Source organism: Sturnira hondurensis, unplaced genomic scaffold (assembly GCF_014824575.4).
Source record: "Sturnira hondurensis isolate 20B ecotype Veracruz unplaced genomic scaffold, ASM1482457v3 Scaffold0005279, whole genome shotgun sequence".
In the NCBI taxonomy this organism is placed as follows: Eukaryota; Metazoa; Chordata; class Mammalia; order Chiroptera; family Phyllostomidae; genus Sturnira; species Sturnira hondurensis.
In genome coordinates this window covers 3,089,620-3,109,148 of record NW_028077910.1, presented here as the reverse complement: position 1 = coordinate 3,109,148, position 19,529 = coordinate 3,089,620, and the positions used below count along the sequence as shown (strand labels likewise).

General features: G+C 34.7%; 1 protein-coding gene across 2 annotated transcripts in view; it reads left to right on the top strand.

Moving 5' to 3' along the window:
- NAALADL2 (N-acetylated alpha-linked acidic dipeptidase like 2) overlaps positions 1-19,529 on the top strand; it is a 926,327-nt gene that overhangs the window by 463,661 nt on the left and 443,137 nt on the right. For both annotated transcript variants that reach the window (XM_037046503.1, XM_037046502.1), the window contains exon 5: positions 16,225-16,375. In XM_037046503.1, coding sequence (XP_036902398.1) covers positions 16,225-16,375 — 151 coding nt within the window. The remainder of the gene's footprint in view (positions 1-16,224; positions 16,376-19,529) is intronic.

Sequence of the window (19,529 nt, the reverse complement as noted above, 5' to 3'; positions counted from 1 at the left end):
GGTCATGGATGGCGGCCTGTAGTTTTACATATGACCCTTTATTTTGTTCTTGAAATATTTAATATTCAAGATGGTGATTTTCTTAGTCTTATTTTACTTTTAGTATATTTAAGGATAATATTGAGTTATATAAACTATGGGTTCAATAAAAAATATTACTGTTTGTCCAAAAAGGGAGTGGAGGGGAAGTTTAAGAAAAACACTGTTCCATGTGAGTTACCACCAGTGTTTGTAATTAAATCAGGAATTGTAAGCTTTTTAGTGTGCAGAAATGGACTTGTCAACGACAGTCTCTTCTCTTTGAATGTGCAGAAATAGAGGAAATCAGCTGTCCTTTATTTTTCATTATCTCCTGTCCTGAGAGGTTACAGACATGCACGTCCAAATGTTTCAGAACTAAGCATTCAACAGTTGTAACCCTCCGTTAAAGTCTGATATGACTTCCCTCTTCGCAGATTTGACTTCTGTAATTGAGACAAAATGACATATGCCTGTCCTAATTTCTCTATTAATTTGGCATTGCTTCTGTCCATTGTTGGCTTTATTAAAGGCCCTCCCCCTTGGCAGCCTGCACTTTAGTTTCCGAGGGAAGCCAGTGCTCATTTCTACTCACAGGGTGTGCTCCGCAGCTGCCTGACCAGATGCTCCATGGCTGGGCACTTTGTCTGATTTGAGTCTAGGGACATGGTCAGGCTGCTTTCAAAATATTTAATTCATCCAGATGCCACAATCTTCAACTTGCTGTCAGATGTGATGAATTTGTTTCATACTTAATATTTGCAGATATGACAATGTACAAATACTTCTTCAGATCCATATATCAAAAAATATATGCTGTTCTCTTTTCTGTCTTCTCTTTTATTTTCTTCTTTCATATTATAATAAATAATTTATTGTCCTAATTATTGTTGTTAATTTTTTAACTTATTAAAATGAGATCTACATTACTATGTAAACTATATGTGAACTAATAATACCTGTTATACATTTTAGATGAACATAAATTACACTGTATTTCAAAAGTTTTACTGTTATGTGTCTACTATTCATTGCATTACAGACTCCTAATTGCCCCGTGATTCAAAGTTATTTGGTAATTAATTTTGTTTATGGTTTTATTATTAATTTCTAACTGATTAGATTAAGGTAAATAATATTTCCAATAAAATTATAATTTGGGGCCCTGGCTGGTGTAGCTCAGTGGATTGAGCTTGGGCTGTGAACCAAAGGGTCGCCAATTTGATTCCCAGTCAGGGCACATGCCTGGGCTGCAGGCCAGGTCCCCAGTTTGGGGCATGTAAGAGGCACTCTCACATTGATGTTTCTCTTCCTCTCTTTCTCCCTCCCTTCTGCTCTCTCTAAATAAACAAATAAAAGCTTTAAAAGAATTATAGTTTGGGGAATTTTTTTCAAAAATTTTCTTTGCAGGAAATTTATATCAAAAGATTTTTTTGTGGGTGTATGTATACTCTGTGAGAAATGTAATTATTTATCTTGTCTATTACTTGTTTTAACTCCTGTATATCCTTACATTTTTTGGCTTTCACAGTTTTTCCTATTCTGAAAGAAAGCCCCCCACACAATTTTATTTCTAGAGTTCTATCCAGTTTTCCTAATATACATTTACTGTGCCGTTTGATTGTTTGATGCATTCAGATTTATGGTGTTCTCTTTATTTCTGTGATGGTGGGATCTTCCTATAGTGCACATCTTTCATCTTTATTGCTTTTAATTTCAGATTGTTTTATGAATTTGTCTCTTTTTATATTTTTAGCCAGATGTCTATTTTCTTATAATTTTTTAAATTATCATTTTGTTTCTAGAAAATTTCTCCTAAAAACAAAAACATATTGCTAGGGTTTATTCCCTTTGATTCAATTAAAGCCTTTCTAACCAAAAAAAATACTAACATTAATAGGATAATTTATGTTTTCTTTTTTTCCCAATTTTTTTATTTAATTATTTTTCAAGTACAGTTTTCTGTCTATTACTCCCATCCCATCTCACCCCCAATGCTCTCTCTCCCTCCCATTTCCACCCTTCTCAGTTGTTGTCCATGTATCCTTTATATATGTTCCTCTAAATCCCTCCCCTATTTCCCCTGAAATTCCCTCCCCTCTCCCCTCTGGTCACTGTCAGCCTATTCTCTATTTCAGTGTCTTTGGTTATATTTTGTTTGCTTGTTTGTTTTGTTGTTTAGCTTCCTGTTAAAGGTGAGATCATATGGTATTTGTCCTTCAACACCTGGCTTATTTCACTCAGCATAATGCTTTCTAGTTCCATCCATGATGTTGCAAAAGGTAGGAGCTCCTTCTTTCTTTCTGCAGCATAAAATTCCATTGTCTATATGTACCATAGTTTTTTGATCCATTCATTTACTGATGGGCACCTAGGTTGCTTCCAACTCTTGGTTATTGTAAATCGTGCTGCTATGAACATTGGGGTGCATAAGTTCTTTGGGATTGGTGTTTTAGGGTTCTTAGAATAAAATCCTGGCAGTGGAATTGCTGGGTCAAAAGGCAAGTCCAATTTTAGTTTTCTGAGAAAATTCCATACTGTTTTCCATAATGGTTGTACCAGTTTACAATCCCACCAACAGTGGACCAGAGTCCCCTTTTCCCCACACCCCCTCCCACATTTGTTGTTTATGTTTTCTTTTAGTTAAAATATATATGGTTTATTTTTTCTCCTACTTTTTTTGATGTTCATTTTTTATCTTTTGTTTTCCCCCCATATATTGATTTGATGTTTTCATTCAAATTTATTACCTGCACACTTTTTTAATTCTCTTAAACATTTTTGAGATTTTCAGGTAAAAAGTGTATTGTGGGATTAATAATGACAATAATACTATTTTACATTTGCCTGCTTCAAAGTATCATCACATATTATTTCATTTACCATATTTATTTGACCTGCACAAAACAAGTTCTGTTAGAGAACTGAATCAGATAAAATTTCTGTCCAGTGCCAAGGTGACATCTATGAATTCCTTGAGAGAGGGATATTTCTCATGCATTAGCTCTCTCTTCTGAGGCAGTACTCATGCTTATTTTATTGTTGGGCAATTCCAATTATTATAATATTTATTCTTATATGACTGTCCAGAGCTCCATGAAAATAATTGTCAAGGATTGTTCTGGAAATATTGCTCCTTAATCCAACCTCATATCCAAAGCATACTTTCTGAAGATGAAGTCATTTAATTTTCAAAATTGTCAGCTTAGACATGTTACAACCATTGTGATCTCAAATTGAATTCTTACATAAAACAATTAAAAACACTAAGCCATAAATTTTTCCCAATGGTATACTCTTTATTTCTGTTTGTTTTTACATTTTTTCTAGTATTTTAAAATCAGTGTTTACATCAGTATTACAAGCTCCATAACCATGGGAAAAAAATCTCAATACTTGGTTGAGCCACAATTTTCATAAGACCAAATACAAACAAGAAAAAATAATGAATAATCTTAAAAATCTCCTGGGATGTTTATAACATTAGTGCTAAATATTAATCAAGCATTTGATTAATATGTTTGAGACAGGAGTTTTTGAAAGAACTGATCTAATTAAAAAATAATAAACATTTTTATATTTCTTTTAAAATTAAAAATGAGTTCAAGTATGTAATTTATGGCACAGCCCTAGCAAGCATACATATAAAAGTTATTAATAATAGAGGTGAAGGTATTTTGTATATATTTTGTTTCAAGACCCTGAAATATCTTGAAACATATCTATGGGATATATAATCAACTGTGAATGTTAAAATAGTTGTGAACTACAAAAGATTACAAACTACCAGAATTACAAACTACCAGATTACAAACTACAAACTACCAAAAGATTACAAACTACCAGAATTACAAAAGATTTGGAGGAATGTATTTCTTTAACAATGTAAGCATATTTTTCTTTGTCTATGAGCAACTCAATTTTTTGGTTCTGAAATAAATTAACTAAAGCTTATTGAGTCTGATCAGCCCTTATTTCCAAGGGAATTGTAGTTGAATTTCACTTTTAATTAGAATTGAATATCATGGATTCCTTAGCTCTGGTAAGCAAGATCCAGCAATAAAGTATGTACTTAATTTATATTAAGTTTCTAAAATTTAGCGTAGAGAGTGAGCAGTATGTCCGGTTAATATTTAAACATCTCACAATGTTCTGACGTAAACATTTCCATTTATAAAAGCTACCATTCTATAACAAATTACTTTCACTTTCAAATAAACCTGTTATCACAACATGAGAAAAAAACTTATTCAATTCAACAAGAAAACAAACTAATTATTTACTCCCCTTTGATGTGCACAATAGCTTTTGAAAGTTTTAGGAACGCCTAGGACAAGTAGATATGTTTGCTTAAAGTCATTTTTTCCTTAAACATTATTTCTTTAAGAAAGTATGGGTGTAGTTACATGGGATACACATTTCTAGACAGGAAACCATTTTTTTATGAGAGAAAAGAGACTTATTTTCCATTGTGATGAACCCACATTGAAGGAAACCATGAAACATCCCATCAGTTGTGCTCATGTTTTCTCCCTTTCAGTTTTTCATACTTTTTTCTATTGTGTGTTTGCTCATTGGTGCGCTATTGCTGTTCATCATGTTGAGGCTAGTTGAGACTAAACATCTAGTCTGTCTTTTCTCTTCATTTCTGCTCATTCAAGCATTAAACTGGATGTGTTCACTGCCCAGCATCTTGTCTTGAGCCAGTGGTAGAAAGGAGAGAAAAGAATGAGGGAAGTTTGCCGCGGATGGCTCATCCACCTGGGATACAGTCCACTGAACGAATACGTTGAATTATGTTCCTAGACATCTATAATAAAAAATGTAGCAGTTGATTTAACAGTTAATATAGTGTTCAAAAGGTAACTCAGAGTCAGAATGGACCTTTGCTACCTTATCTATTTAAAAAGTATCTAAAAATACTGAATAAAAATGTACATGTAGACACTTTTTCTTCAGCAAGAGGGAATACTGACTCTCAGGAGAATCAAACGCCTTTCTGCACCAAGGAAGTGGAAACTCTGACTGTGACATCTGATGTGTTTGTACTATAAAAAGACTGTGTCAAATTCTACCCGGCAGAAATTCCTAGATGACCCGTAAACCACATGGGGACAAGATACATGCACTGTGACTCTTGTTTGGAAACTATAAGTCTTTCTAATTAGTGACATTAGAAAGGATAATATGAAGTCATTTTTATTCTGATTGAATTCTCTGCCAGATGTTCGTATTAGTTCCCTAGAAAACGAGCCTAAAAATGATTTGTGTCCATGTTGATATGTGTAATCCTTAAGCGTGCTCGGATTGGGAACATCCCTTAGTCAGTTATTCGTTATGTCTGGCTTAGTCAGTTATTCGTTATGTCTGGTTGCTTTTCCCATGCCCGTCTAAAACCTTAGGCTTTATATCAATGAACAAATTAATTTCAGGAGGGGTTGAGAAATTATGTCAGTGAAGTAGATTGATTTATTTAATGAAGAAAAAATCTATAACATGATAATAAAAATATTGTTTCCGTGATTGGTAAGAAACTTAATAATCATTCTAATTTTAAAAGATGTGAAGCTCATTTTTACATAATTAAATTATGAAAAAATGAAAAACCCTAATATGGTTTGACAAAAAAATTATGAGTTGGTGGATTTTAGGATTGTTTTAAAAAAATTGTGATTCCTCCAATCTAACAAAAGCAAATGGAGCCTGGTAATATGTGAACAACAGTGGAAGAGTACCTTAGGTTATATGAATATTTACTTTTAGAAGTAATTCTATGAAATTTCATCATTTTATGTCAATAAACGTTTTTTCTGGATGACTAGTATGTTTCGTTTTTATTTCCTAATACCACTCTCTACCCCAGATCATCTTTTTTTTAAATTTACATTCCCTCAATTGTTACCTTTTTCTCTTCCTCCTCATCATCAACACAGAGCAGCCAGACAAAACACCTCACACATTATGTAGCATTTTCTCTCCTCAAGACCTTTCAGACATATTAACTTTGAATCTGCTGGGCACTTTGTGTGACTCGCAGGGCAAATGCCCTCTCTTTTTATGGGTGACAAAATTGAACTGTAGAGCTTTTCCATGGCATGCCAAGCATCCCTTGGCTAATCCCATTCAAGACCTCTTACTCTTACTCCGCGTTGGTTGCAGGCCAAGTGACATAAAAATAATTAGATCAATTTAGATGTATTTCTAACAGCTTCAAACATCATATAACACTTGCAAGTGCTGCAAACTTTGAAGTTTTCCTAAGGTGAAATTTTAAAGGTTATTCGACATGCTTTCTTATGTTAATATCCATTCAATTTTCTCTCATATATTCCCTTCATATGCCCCACCTTGGAGAAGAATTATAAGTAAAAATTTCAGTTAAAATACAAAAATCCCCAAACTTAACTTTATTTTTAATGTTTATATGATGATTCATAATGATATAAAAATTCAAAAACATTGAACATCAAACATACATCTAGTCAGCAAGGATTTTTTTTCTACTCATGTGCAAGAAAGTTGGGAGCTCTGTTTAGTATTTCTGATACAGAAACAATTTTGTAGGCAATAGAAATACTAAATAATAATTCTTATCAATACGTATAAAAATTAGAAATGGCAATAAACTGAAACAATACCTAATTTTGGAGATACCTTTAGAGTCATTTTGTTCTGTTTTTTTATTATCATGGCTTTCTCCCCATTCATTATAGCTTTAGTTAAACATGCTTTTAGTTAAAAATACTGGTAACAAATATTTAAAATTTTTAAATAGTGAATTTTCTAAGACTAAATGACGTGAAGAACTCTATGCTTTTTCTCTGATCTGGTTTATTCAACTAGAAAATTACGTAATCCCAGAGGTGCATGCATGTGGTTATGTGGGGCTACCTTCCCTCTCTCCACTGCCTGTCTCTTCCTTTCTCATATTCTCATATATAAGCACAAAAATAATAAGTCTTAAATCAGAAGCTTATGTCTTTTTGACTTAATTTGTAAATATCAATGGACCTCATATTGTGTTCTGTTCTTTATGAACACTATTTGTCTGGTTTTAAAGCAACAGGATATCTATAAATGAAAGAGAAATGCAAGCAATTGGTAATATTATCAATATATTTACTAATAAAAATCACATATCCCCTCAATATTGCCTGTAAGTAATTAAATCATGTTAGAAAAGTTGTTAAAGGCAAATAACCTGTTAATGTTTTCAATGCATGAGCTGCCTTGGCAGAGGCAACAAACTCAGGCCACTGTGTTTTTTATCCCAATTTTTTGAAAATGAAAGAGTTCAGGTTACCCCTTTCTGGTCTCCACTCTATCATTGTGTTCTCAGCCTAGAGCCTAGGACAATGGGTCCATATTACATAGATGGAGCCACCATAGGTAAGAAAGATAGGAGCAGAGAAATAAAATAAAGCTTTCTCCATGTTTTGAAGCTATAGTGGAAAAATAGCATCAAATTTTTAAAGATTTCTTTTTTTTCCTGTTGTTCAAGTACAGTTGTCTCCATTCCCCACCACCAACTCCCCTGACCCACCCCTCCCCGAGATCAGGCTCCTTTCATGCACAAAACATTACAAGGGTTGTCGAATCGTGTGCATTTACAAAAGGAAATCTGAAAACTCACATTAATTTTATATTATTTAACAGAAACAGTATGATTTAATGGGCAAGGCACAAAAATAAACTGTGAGGGCATATTTATCTAGTTATCTGCTAGTACTTAACTCTGTGGTCTCTGTCCAGTTACCCTTATGCCATAGTTGCTTCATTTGTGAAAGCAGAATAATTCAACAGGCCACAATGAGAAATTAGTTTAAAGTGGAATAAAATATACATCGATATTGAAGATACCTTATAAAATAAGAGATTCTCTTTCCTTCCCTCCAATCTCCCTCCCTTCCTTCTTTCCTCAGCCCTACCCTCCTTTTCTCCTTTATGAATTGCAATAATAAAAGTTGAGAGTACTTTTAGAATTATGGCAATAGGCTTAACTTTCTGAATAAGTTCGTTCTTTACAAAAGCAGGGGGTCGTTGCTTCTTAATAATCTCACTAGAATTATTTAAATAGCTTTGGATACATCAAGTAAAGCAATTTGAAATCCAAGTGAAGATGCTCAGTGAAATCAAAAAGAATGCTGTGATTGTGCTTTGTGTATGCTCGGTCTGATTACAGTGAATATTCCTCGAAAAAGTAGTCTTTTTTCTCACTAACAAAGATGAGTTTATTTATGAACGAAACAGAGCAAACCTAACTGGAATCTATAGACCTTTGTAATGGCACCTAACAAAGCAATGCATAATACAAGGATCAAACAACACAACTATTAATAGGGAAAACATGTCCAAAAAGAAAGAATATAAAATTTGAGCTCTCAGGACAACATATCTGCTTAAGAAATGATCATATATTATGCCTGATATTTTCATTTTCACATACAACATAGCTATTTAAATAAATGAGAATGTGCTATGAAATGTAAAATTCATATTTTTTAATTTGTTTTTGTTTTTCTCTTACTATAACCATGAATCTTTAATCTAAAATGTACACAATCTGTTGTTTTAACCCCTTCACAGTACTTAGTAAAAATCCATGTCTGTTTGGCAATCTAAATACACAGGCATACAATTCACTCAGTATCGATTTCACTGTCTTCTCAGGAGGCAGATCACAGCAAAAAAACATCTGATGTTTTTTATAAATTCACCCTGTCACTGGTTTCTTTTTCTTTGTGAACGATGGCTGTATAATTGAAAGCAAAAGTGCGCTTCAGTGGAAGGATTGCCAGATTTGGATTCTGGAAGCTCTAGTTCGATCCCTGGCATTACCACTTATTAGCTTTGACCCTGGGTCAAACTCTTAACCTTCCTGAATCATGACTTCTGTATGATGGGAATTTAAATAACCTATCAAATGTTCTGAATAAAAATCAACAAGTGACTTCTGAGGCGGTATTTCTCTCTTAGTAGATGTACGATTAATACTTGATGATTAGACTTAAAGATGACTCAAGATCTACATTCTAATCCAAATTATTTTTCCAACTCAACACACTAAGTTTGGTAGATGCATACTTTATGTGGAAGTGTTAGTTTCCTAGGGCTTCCATAACGAAACACCATACCCTGGGTGGCTTAAACAGAAATTTAGTTTCTCACAGTTCTGGAATCTGAAAATTTAACATGAAGCTGTCCCCAGGTTTGATTCCTCCTGAGGCTTTTATTTTTCGCTTGCTGACTGCTGCCTTCTTGCCGTGTGTTCACATGCTTCTTTTTCTGCGTGCACATGTCTCTCCCTGTATCTCCCTCTTCTTATAAGAACACCACTCATACTGGATTAAAGCCCACCCATATGACCTCACTTAGCTTGGTTACCTTTTTAAAGGCCCTATTCACGTTCTGACCTGTGTTGGGTATTAGGACTTAAACTTATATACCTTAGGTGGACAAAATGCAGTCCATAACAGTAAAGCTTAATTTTATCTGTAAAACTAAGGTCTTGTGTTATATTTGCTCTCTCTTGCTTTTAAAATAAAGATTCGAGAAGTGTTTCTAGCTATGGAGACCAGAGAAATGATTCTGGTATGGAACTAATGTTTTGGAGAAACTGAATGATGGAGGAAAACACAAGCTTTCTACTTTGATTCTTGATTGTAGATGGTAGATCAGGGCTCCCATGCATTGATAACCAGTGAAAATAAATTAAAAACAAAAACAAAACCCTCAAGCAGGCAGGGCTGACGTTCAATGGGTTCAAATGGGTGAGCTGAAAACTTTAGAGTCATTGGTGAATGGTTTAACACCTCACTGTGGAATTTAATGGATATGTCCTTGCTGGATTCTGTGAAGAAGTGGATTGTCTAAATGACAATAATAGCATCCACTTTCTGGGATAGAAAAGATGTTTGCATTGGAAGGTAAGACTAGAAATCAATGAGACAGTTTAACTTGTAGGAAATGGCGCGGAGCCCTTTCTCTTTTATTCTCCCTGGCTATGATTTTATTTTTAATGTCTTTTTCCCCCTGAATATCTGAATACCATGCTGGTTTCCCAGGGTACTGGGAATGTAAACCTATGTTGGACCATTTTCAGGTCCTGTAGTACGACTGCTGAGTAATTTCCAGGGAGCTTTGCGTTTTGTAAAATCTGTTTGATTGCTTATCCTATCCATGGATTCTAGTACCATTTATTTCAGAAGTGATTTGGCAAATGGTAGGACCTAGCTTTATGTACAATAGACAAGGAGAGATGTATTAATATGGTTCACAGTAAGAAATATGGGATTAGCCACCTTGAAGTTGGCAAAGATATTTTATCTCCAAGACTCTACTGACAAAATGAATTCACATGTTCAAATCCCAGTGGGCTAGACTCCACTACACTTTACTCTTATATAAAATATAAAACAAGATAAAGGAAAATCAAAATCAATGTTTTAACTATATATACTAGAGAAATATAAGGAGGCAACATAACACATTTAATTGTATATTATTCTTTTCATTTCAGAGACAAGCTGGCTTAACACTTACATTCACATTCTAACAAATATACACATGTGATGCCACATGAAAATGTATAGCATAATTTTTTCAGTCAGTGAATATGAACTACAGAGCAAAATAACATTCTTATAATACACTTGTACTGATAATATTCATTCATCCATTCAATGAAAAATGGAATAAGTTTTCAGTGCTGGCACTATCTGAGGCATTGGGGATATAAAATGAAGCTGAAAAGTTTATGTCTCCAAGCAGGTCATAATCTAGTGCCAGAGTTACCCACCAATTTTTTAAAATTTCTGGGGATAAAAAATAAAATCTCACTTTGGGGACTGGTGCCACCATAAATGCTTCACATGATGTCTTCTTTGTTGATGCAGCCAAGAAACAACTAGAGGGAATCTGACTGACTGTGTAGAAACAGAAAAGTGTCAGAGGATGAGTCAGGACCATTTCTGTTACTAGTCTAGCAGTTATCTTAGCCACCTTGGGCACACTGAGATTTTATCCCTCACGAAAACTTGGCCAAGGATTATGCTGGCTCTCAGCTCTTAGTGGTTCTCTGAGGTAAATAAAAGGGTGGCAGGCCTTGTATAGGTTAGTTTAGTGATTCCTATTTTCATGGAAATGTAATGGGATTTTTTTTTCTTTTGAGGAAGAGGAATGTTTGGCTTCATGGTATAAGTAAGCATAATGATGGGTGTTTTGAATGAACTTGCTCAGTAGCTATACACAACATTTACCTTTTCTCATGGAAATAAAGTACTGGTTGAAGTACTTATTCAAGTAGAAATATTCTCAATATAAGCTAAATGTTGATGACTGCATTAAAATACTATTTACTTAACCCTACATGATTTATTGCAATTGTCACTGATATGCAACAGGTTTTAGAGTATAAGCAATGCTAGAGAGTTTTGAAAGATGAAATTAGCATTTTAATATACTCAATAAGAAAAGAATAATTTAAATACTCAGAAGAGTTTTAATATATAGAATCTAATTATTTAAGTGGTCCTCAATTTGTTCCTAACAAAAGTATAATGCAAAATTAAAATAGTTATACTTGTAAGAAACCATATCATAAAACTATGTGAAAGATTTTTCTTAATCATAGAAATTTTGTTATTTTTGAAAAATATATCCCCGACCAATAGTTTAAAAGTGAATCTCACTCATGGACATGGACAACATGTGGCAATTGTTGGGGGGAGAGAGACATAAGGAGGCTAAAAGGTAATGGAAAAAATACAATAAAGATTCAATTTAAAAAGAAGCAAATTTAATACCTGACAACATATTTAAAAGTACAGTAAATATGTTCATAAACATTTTTATTTATTTTATTTTTTTAGTTCATACTCTTATTTTTAAAGAATTTATTTAGTTATTTTTAGAAAGAGCAGAAGAGAGGGAGAAAAAGAGAGAGAGAGAAACATCAATGTGTGGTTGCTTCTCACGTACCCTCACTGGGGACCTGACCCACAACCCAGGCATGTGCCCTGACTGGGAATCAAATGGGCAACTCTTTGGTTTGCAGCCTGCACTCAATCTACTGAGCTACACCAGCCAAGGCTATAAACATTTTTTAAATCATGTGATTATATTGCATTTTTTTCCTTTAAAACAGAAAGGGTCTCTAAGGATAATGCTGTTTGATTATTGCATATTATGGAGGGTAAAACCAATGCCTGGAAAGATGGTATGAGTTGTCACATCGCTGCTTATGTGTTGGGGTGGGGAGCAAATGCAGTACCATCTCCCAGTCTAGTGCTTTTTCACTTGTCTAAGGAAAGGGAGGAAAATTTCAGCCCATCAAAATGAAGGGAGCACAGCTGGGCATGGAGTCTATGTGCAGCATTTCCTCTCTTGTCCACTCTAATCTCTGTTTTCTCTGAATCCTTTTTCATCTACTAGTTTGTAGATGTCAGGGAATTGTTTCTGAACAGAGAACCCCCTTGCTCATGTGATGCTTTGTTTGAATTAGGAAACGGAGCCCCTCTAGGGCAGTACAGTCTTGCTGTACACACAAGCCAAGTGACCAAGGCCTCTCTCTCCATGACCTTACCACTCTCGGTCCCAGTACAACCTGCCTGATTCATTTTTGTGTCTCCATTCTAATTTCTGACTTGCCCTATTATTGTCAAATGTTGCCTTAGTTTACAAGGTGGTAAGCATAACCACGAACCCCAAACCTCTCAGGTATATAGTATATTTGAGTGAGAAAGGCAAAAAATAGCTGGAATTTGATATCAGGAAATTTTGGCCCTACATTTGCCCTCTTTTTTATGAATTAGAAATGTCCTACAATATCATTGTCATCTTAACGTTCAAGCTATGAGAGGTGATCAGCAGGGCTAGTGACTTTCACACGTGCACCCATGGACGGTCGGCCACCAGCCAAAGTAGACAGCCCAACTGACTGCTAGCTTCATCCTTTTTTCATTGGCTTAAATTTGAATGAATTTTTAAAAATAGAACCCCACCAGAATACTGGATCATTTGAACATTTTAGGAAAGCCTCACCTCACCATGTTCAAAACGCAATGCTAACAACCCAGAGGGACAGTGTTTATTTGATTGAGTATGAATAGTTTCTTCCTTTGCCAACTTCATTGGAAATCGAGCAGCAAACAATTTCTGAAATAGAGTCATTGAATTAAACTACTTATTAAAGAAATCTATAATGGCCAGTAGGGAAGGCACCAGGAACCAGATTTGACAACATTGGGGAGGTGTTGACCTCAAGTACCACCACTGCAAGCAATGAATAGAAAGAGGAAATGAAATCACTTATTAGGCTGTCTCTTCAGGGCTGCAGGAGGGTGATCTACTCTGCCTAAAGATAGTATACTACTAAACTACATTGCTTCATTATAGGCTATCCAGTTAAAAAAATCAGGGTATATATTGATAATAAAAAGGATCCAATTATAGTACTAGATAAAATCAGAAGAGACAAAACATGCAACTCCAGCATTTTATTTCAAACTAAATTAAATCTAAATCACTAGGTTCCATAAACATTAAACAGTCAGCATAGTTAGCATACTTACTTTTTAGAAGAGATTTTGAAGATAATTTAAATATCTTACTAAAACAAGGTCAGCACATTTATTTAAGTTAAAGAGCTAGATCCCCACATCCCTGTCTTGTGTCCACAGCAGACATTTCTTTAAAGAACCATTCTCCACTTTCCCCTGACCCTGAACCTGGCCTCACATCCTTCTCCTGGCAGCCACGCGCTACCTTTTAATTGGGCTTTGTGTTAGAAGCTCCCGTCTTCAATAAGATCTGTTGGTCATTCGCCAGGTCAACTAACCTCCCTGGGAGCAGGGACCATGCCATACTTAACTTTATGTCCTAAAGCCAGCATATCACCTGCACAAAGGAAGACTCAATGTAGAGCTGGAAATTAAAAAGTAGTTCAAAAATCATAAAAAAATAGTTTTTGACAAGCAGATCATTCTGAAAACAAAATATTCAAGTGACCAAAATCACAAGCAAAAATAAATTTAGCATGCAATTTCAAAAAATTTTGGACAAATCATTTTAGCTCTATTGGCAATTTTTTTTCAAAACTAATACCCAGTGTTGGTGCTCTGAAGGGGAACAAGTGCTTACATATATGGCGGGCAAGAATCTAACATTATAGATTTTCTAGAGGAAATTTAGTTTATCAAAAATCATAAAAATGGAAATATTGTAATTAGAAATTTTACCTATGGAAATTTATTTCATGAAAATAGATATACATGCAATGATTTAGCTATAAAGAAGTTTGCTGCAGTACAATCTTAAAAAAAACAGTTTGTATTACCAACAGTCAGGGATTGGTTAAATAACATTTGATGGACTCTGTTTATAATATTATTTATATATGCCTGCCATGCAGCAGTTATATAAAAGTGTGCACATCAATATGGACAAATGGTTAGTCATACAATATTAAATGTAAAAATAGTTTACAGAATAGCATTTATGATATGTGCTTTTACTTTGCAAGTGTTTAAGTGTGTATGAGCATAAGCCCTAAGAAGAGGGTCTAGAGGTTCTAATAGGCTAACATTTTCCCCCTGTATCTTTTTCTTCTCCAATTATCATGAGTTACTTCAGTAATTTTAAAAAAGTAAAATTTTGTATTTTTTATAATATATTCTCCTATATTGAGCAGAACATTCAAAATAAATCTTTTGATCATTATTTTCAGAATAGTAAATTCAGCATTGTGTTCCTGTATTCTATGTTTTCTTCTCTCACTCTTCCTCTCTGCCCAAATTCTTCCCCTGATGGTAAAAAATGACAGAAGTCGAATGAGAGTGATTTGTTATAGAAGGCATGTAAAAGACAATTACATTTTGCTTAGGTTCTCAGTGTTCATTTTATTTATTTTTTCTTATTACAAAAATAATACGGCCCTGGCAAGGTGACTCAGTTGGATCGAGCACCCTCCTGTATACAAGGTTGTGGATTCAGTCTCATCAGGGCACAGACCTAGGTTGCAGGTTTGATACCTTGTAGAGGAATGTATGAGAGTAAACCAATCCATGTTTCCCTCATCTCTCTCTCTTTCTCTCTCATCTCTCATCTATCTTCCCCTCTCAAATCAACAAATACATCTCTCTCTTCCCCCTCAAATCAATAAATATATCCTTGAGGGAGGATTTAAAATTACTTGTTTAGTACACCAAAAAATTGGAAAGTACAAAACATTTTAAAGGAGTTGAAAAAAAGCCATAATGTGTGGCACACTTATATCACATACTAGTTTTTATTTTTCTACAAATCTATATGTTATTTCCTTTATGTAGTTACAATCAAGTTGTAAATGCAAGTGCATCCTAAGTTTCACTAAGATGAATAAGATCTTTACTCTCCAAAATTAATTTAACAGGTTAAAACAAACAGAACATGTGATGTTTTCAAGTTCATCTGTCCCATCATAGATACTTATTGTATATTTACTAAGAGACAGAGAGGAATCTTTACATTAAATGTGTCTCAGATAAAGTAATCAGGGGGTATTCTCAAAATGTTCAAAGACAGAGACAGAGTAGGGGCTGACCATTCAGAAGGACACCTCCCCTCTTGGGTGTATCCCCTCAGTTGCTGTCTGGGGGATCTAGGTGAGACGTCCTGAGCAGAGACCAGAATGACTTGGCGGGGGCCTTCAGGACATCCAGGACAGTGAGTATTGGCCAACCAGTGTGAAAGGATTTTAACATTTTAACAACGGATATGACAGACTAAGCCCTGGAAGAAATATACCAAAATATCCCCCCAGTTTCTGCTCCAGGGGAGGCCATGATGCAGTGGTCACAACTCCCCTTTTACAACAGAACCTTGTCTGTAGTTGGTATCTGCTAGTCTCATGAAATTGGAAACTCCAGGTCCACTTAGCTGAGTAAAAAGGAGAGAGGGGGAAATTCCATGTTCTGACAAGTAAAATCAAATATAGTCCTTACAGGAACACTGCTTAAATATTGTTACGGTAGAGAATAAAGGGAAGAGGCCAGTAGAATAACTCCCTGGCTGGGTTTGAGAATGGGGATATCTGAAGTGTCTGTTCATTTTAAATGGAAAATAAAACCCAGAAAAGGGAGCCAGGCATATTCATGAAAGTGAATGAATATGTGAATGAACTGCTAATGTGCATGGTAACATTTTTAATACTTCATTCTTCTCTTTTAGCTTTCCTTGTTGGAAAAGGCTGGATTTGGAGGAGTGCTTCTGTATATCGATCCTTGTGACTTACCAAAGACTGCAAATCTTAGCTATGACACATTCATGGTGTCGTTGAATCCAGGAGGAGACCCTTCTACGCCTGGTTACCCAAGTGTCGGTAAGTTCATTGATAATATTCATTATCCTTGGAAGTATTGCAAGGTTGTAATGTACAAGTACATGCTCCCTAAACTAAACTCAAGTATAAAAACAATCCTACCAATCTGTGTTTTAAAAAGAGAATTTTTATCTTCTTAAATTACAGGTCACTCATTTGTTGGAATAAATATTGTGAAAACTCTATAATAAATTCTCTGTCTTAAATAAATTACAGTATCACGAACAAAAAAACCTATTTTATATATTGGTGATAGATGACAGGCACTCCATGTAGGTCAAAAAACATGTACAGAAACCTAGAAGCATGAAATATCTGCTGCTTTGGGGTAGCTGTGATAACTTTAAGTCCAGGATCTGGGGGTATATTCGGTCAAGTTAGATGAATAACGTTGTGAGCAATGATGCTGGAAATGAGTGGACTCAACATGATCAAATTGTGTGGCTGCCTATGAGACGGGATCCCTTGGGTTTGGCCAGTCTCTGGCAGCAAAGCAATGCCCAGGTTTGCACCAGACTTCTTTCTCTTTCCCTTTATTCATAACAGTGGGGGTCATGTGGCACACTGAAGACAACTGTGATTTTGGCAAGTGCTCCCTGCACCATTGAATTGCTGTCTAATGTGTCATTGAAAAATATTACATTTATACAGACTTGGCTAGGAAAATGCTCTTTGGACCTTCTTCCAGGGTGATACTAACGCATTAACCATGATATTTCACTCAGTAATTAAACTTCCAAAGAATCATGGTATTATGTATGTGTTCTGCCAATATTTTCTCTGTTCTCCACAAAATATCACAAAAGACTTTAATAATTATCTTACTCAAGTCCAGCTGTTCTGACTTTACCAATTAATCAATAACATTCTCAAAAAAGATGTAAATTGAGTTATGAGATATAATTTGTCATTTTTTAGGGGGAGTCTGACTATGCTTTGTTTTCTAAAATACCCCTTTAGCCCATGTAAGAAATTATTATCTGAGACCTCGTTGATCTGTACTTTGTATAATCTATTGTCTCACTATTACACTTCTGAAATTAGAAAGTGGTCATCTGTAATATTTGAGCAACATCAGACATATCGGTGCAGCTGTCTCATTTGCAAATGCTCTCACTTCCCCGGACCTGACAGCTGATTCTCTGTGACAGATCAGTGGGCTGCAAGGCTACTGAAAAGTGGATACTTTGTGAATACTCTGCTTAGGTCGGCAAGTTGCCCAGTGGACCACACTTACTCTGGACATCATTTTAATCCAGGTCGTTTCATAAATGTAGAATTCAGTCATATCTGGTAAAATGTTGGCTAATCTCAAGCAATCTCAGTATGTGTTTTCATTTTATTTTCATATATTTTCTACTCAAAAAAGTTGTATGTAGTTAATTTATTTACATTTATGTCAGCATCTTCTAACATTAACATCTCACGTAATGCAGTAAAATCATTCAAGTCATAGAATTAACATTAATACAATGCTACTAATTATAGACATTTTTCAAATTTCTCCAATTCTTTTACTACTTTTTTTTCCTTTCTTCGGCTGCACCATCCAATCCAGAACTCTGTACTGCACTTAGTTGCCTCGTTTTTTCAATTCTCTCTGATCTGGACATCTTTCTTTTATTACCTCGATGCTTTCATGAGTACTGGCAGTTGGTTTTCCAATATGGCCCTCAATTGAGCTTGTCCAGCAACTCGTAGTGGTTGTATGTCGTCACGCATTTCTGGCAGGGGTCCTTTAGAAGAGGTGGCATGTCCTCCTCAGTACATCATAGGAGAATATACATACTGTTGATGTTTCTCATGGCTCATGATGCTGACTTGAATCCCTTAGTTATGGTGATGTCTGACAGTTTTCTCCATTGCCTGGTTACTACTTTTTTCTTTTGTAATTCATGAATGTCTTCTAGGGAGATACTATGTGACTATGTGAACATCCTCTTTCTTACCATACTTTCCCCCATAAATGTTAGCATCCATCAGTGGTTCTTATCTATTACAATTATGGCTGTGGCATTTGTCATATGATATATTTTCTGTTTTAATCATTCCTTTAGAATACCTTTTAAAGAAATATTTCTTACAATATGAGTAGTCTTAGTTGATACTTTTATTCTTAAACAATGATGAAATGACTGATCATTTTGGGCAAGATGTATGTAAGAGTTTTTAGATTCAATGACAAAAGATCAGTTCAATAAATAACATTATCTACTATATTACTCATGCATTTATAGAGGACTCACATGAGCAGTTATTTTACAAATATAATGCCAAAGAGGATTTGGCATTATGAGAGGAGAGAGGATTTCTCTTGAACATATGAATGTCTATATAACACACAGGAGAGAAAAAGATACAACTCATTGTATTTCTCATGTTGCCCTGGATACTAACAATCTGTGATTAACTGTAGTGATTTATACCCCTGTTCCTTTACAAAAAATACATTGTGTTGCTTATGCTATTACAATTGTCCCAATTGCCCCTTTGCCCGCCTCCACCCAACCTGACTCCCACTTAATTTATCTCTCCTTATTGAAATTGTTTTAGATGCTATATCTTATTATTTTGTTCACATTAAAAATATAATGCAACCCTCCTCAAAATTTTGGGGGGAAGAAGGAAAGAGAAGGTGGATTCTGAATTATACATAAAAACTACAAGTAATAATTTGTTCAAAGTGAACAATAGTATCTGACTTCATTCCTTTGAACATTATCAGGTAAATAATTATTAGAGGATTTAATATAAAACTACCTCTTTTTGCAGTTTTTATAACTTTGTTTTATTAACTAACTTAAGGATGATTAAGTTATAAAGAAGTAGTATAGCATGAATGACAAAAATCCAAGGAGACGTTTTTGTTTGTTTGCTTTTTAATATATGCAAATTAAAAATAATATTATAATGAACTTTCTGTATGCATCACTCAACTTCATCAACTATATACATTCTACCAGGGGATGGTTTGTCTGTACATTTCCTTACACTCTGCAGCACCCTTGCTATTTTTTCAGATAAAATTTACGTATACTGAAATGCATACATCTTAACTGACAAAAGACTACACCCATGTTAATCTCCATACCTATTACCTAAAAACATTTTTATCACCTTTGAAAGTTTGAGTCCCTTCAGAGTCATTCCCCGT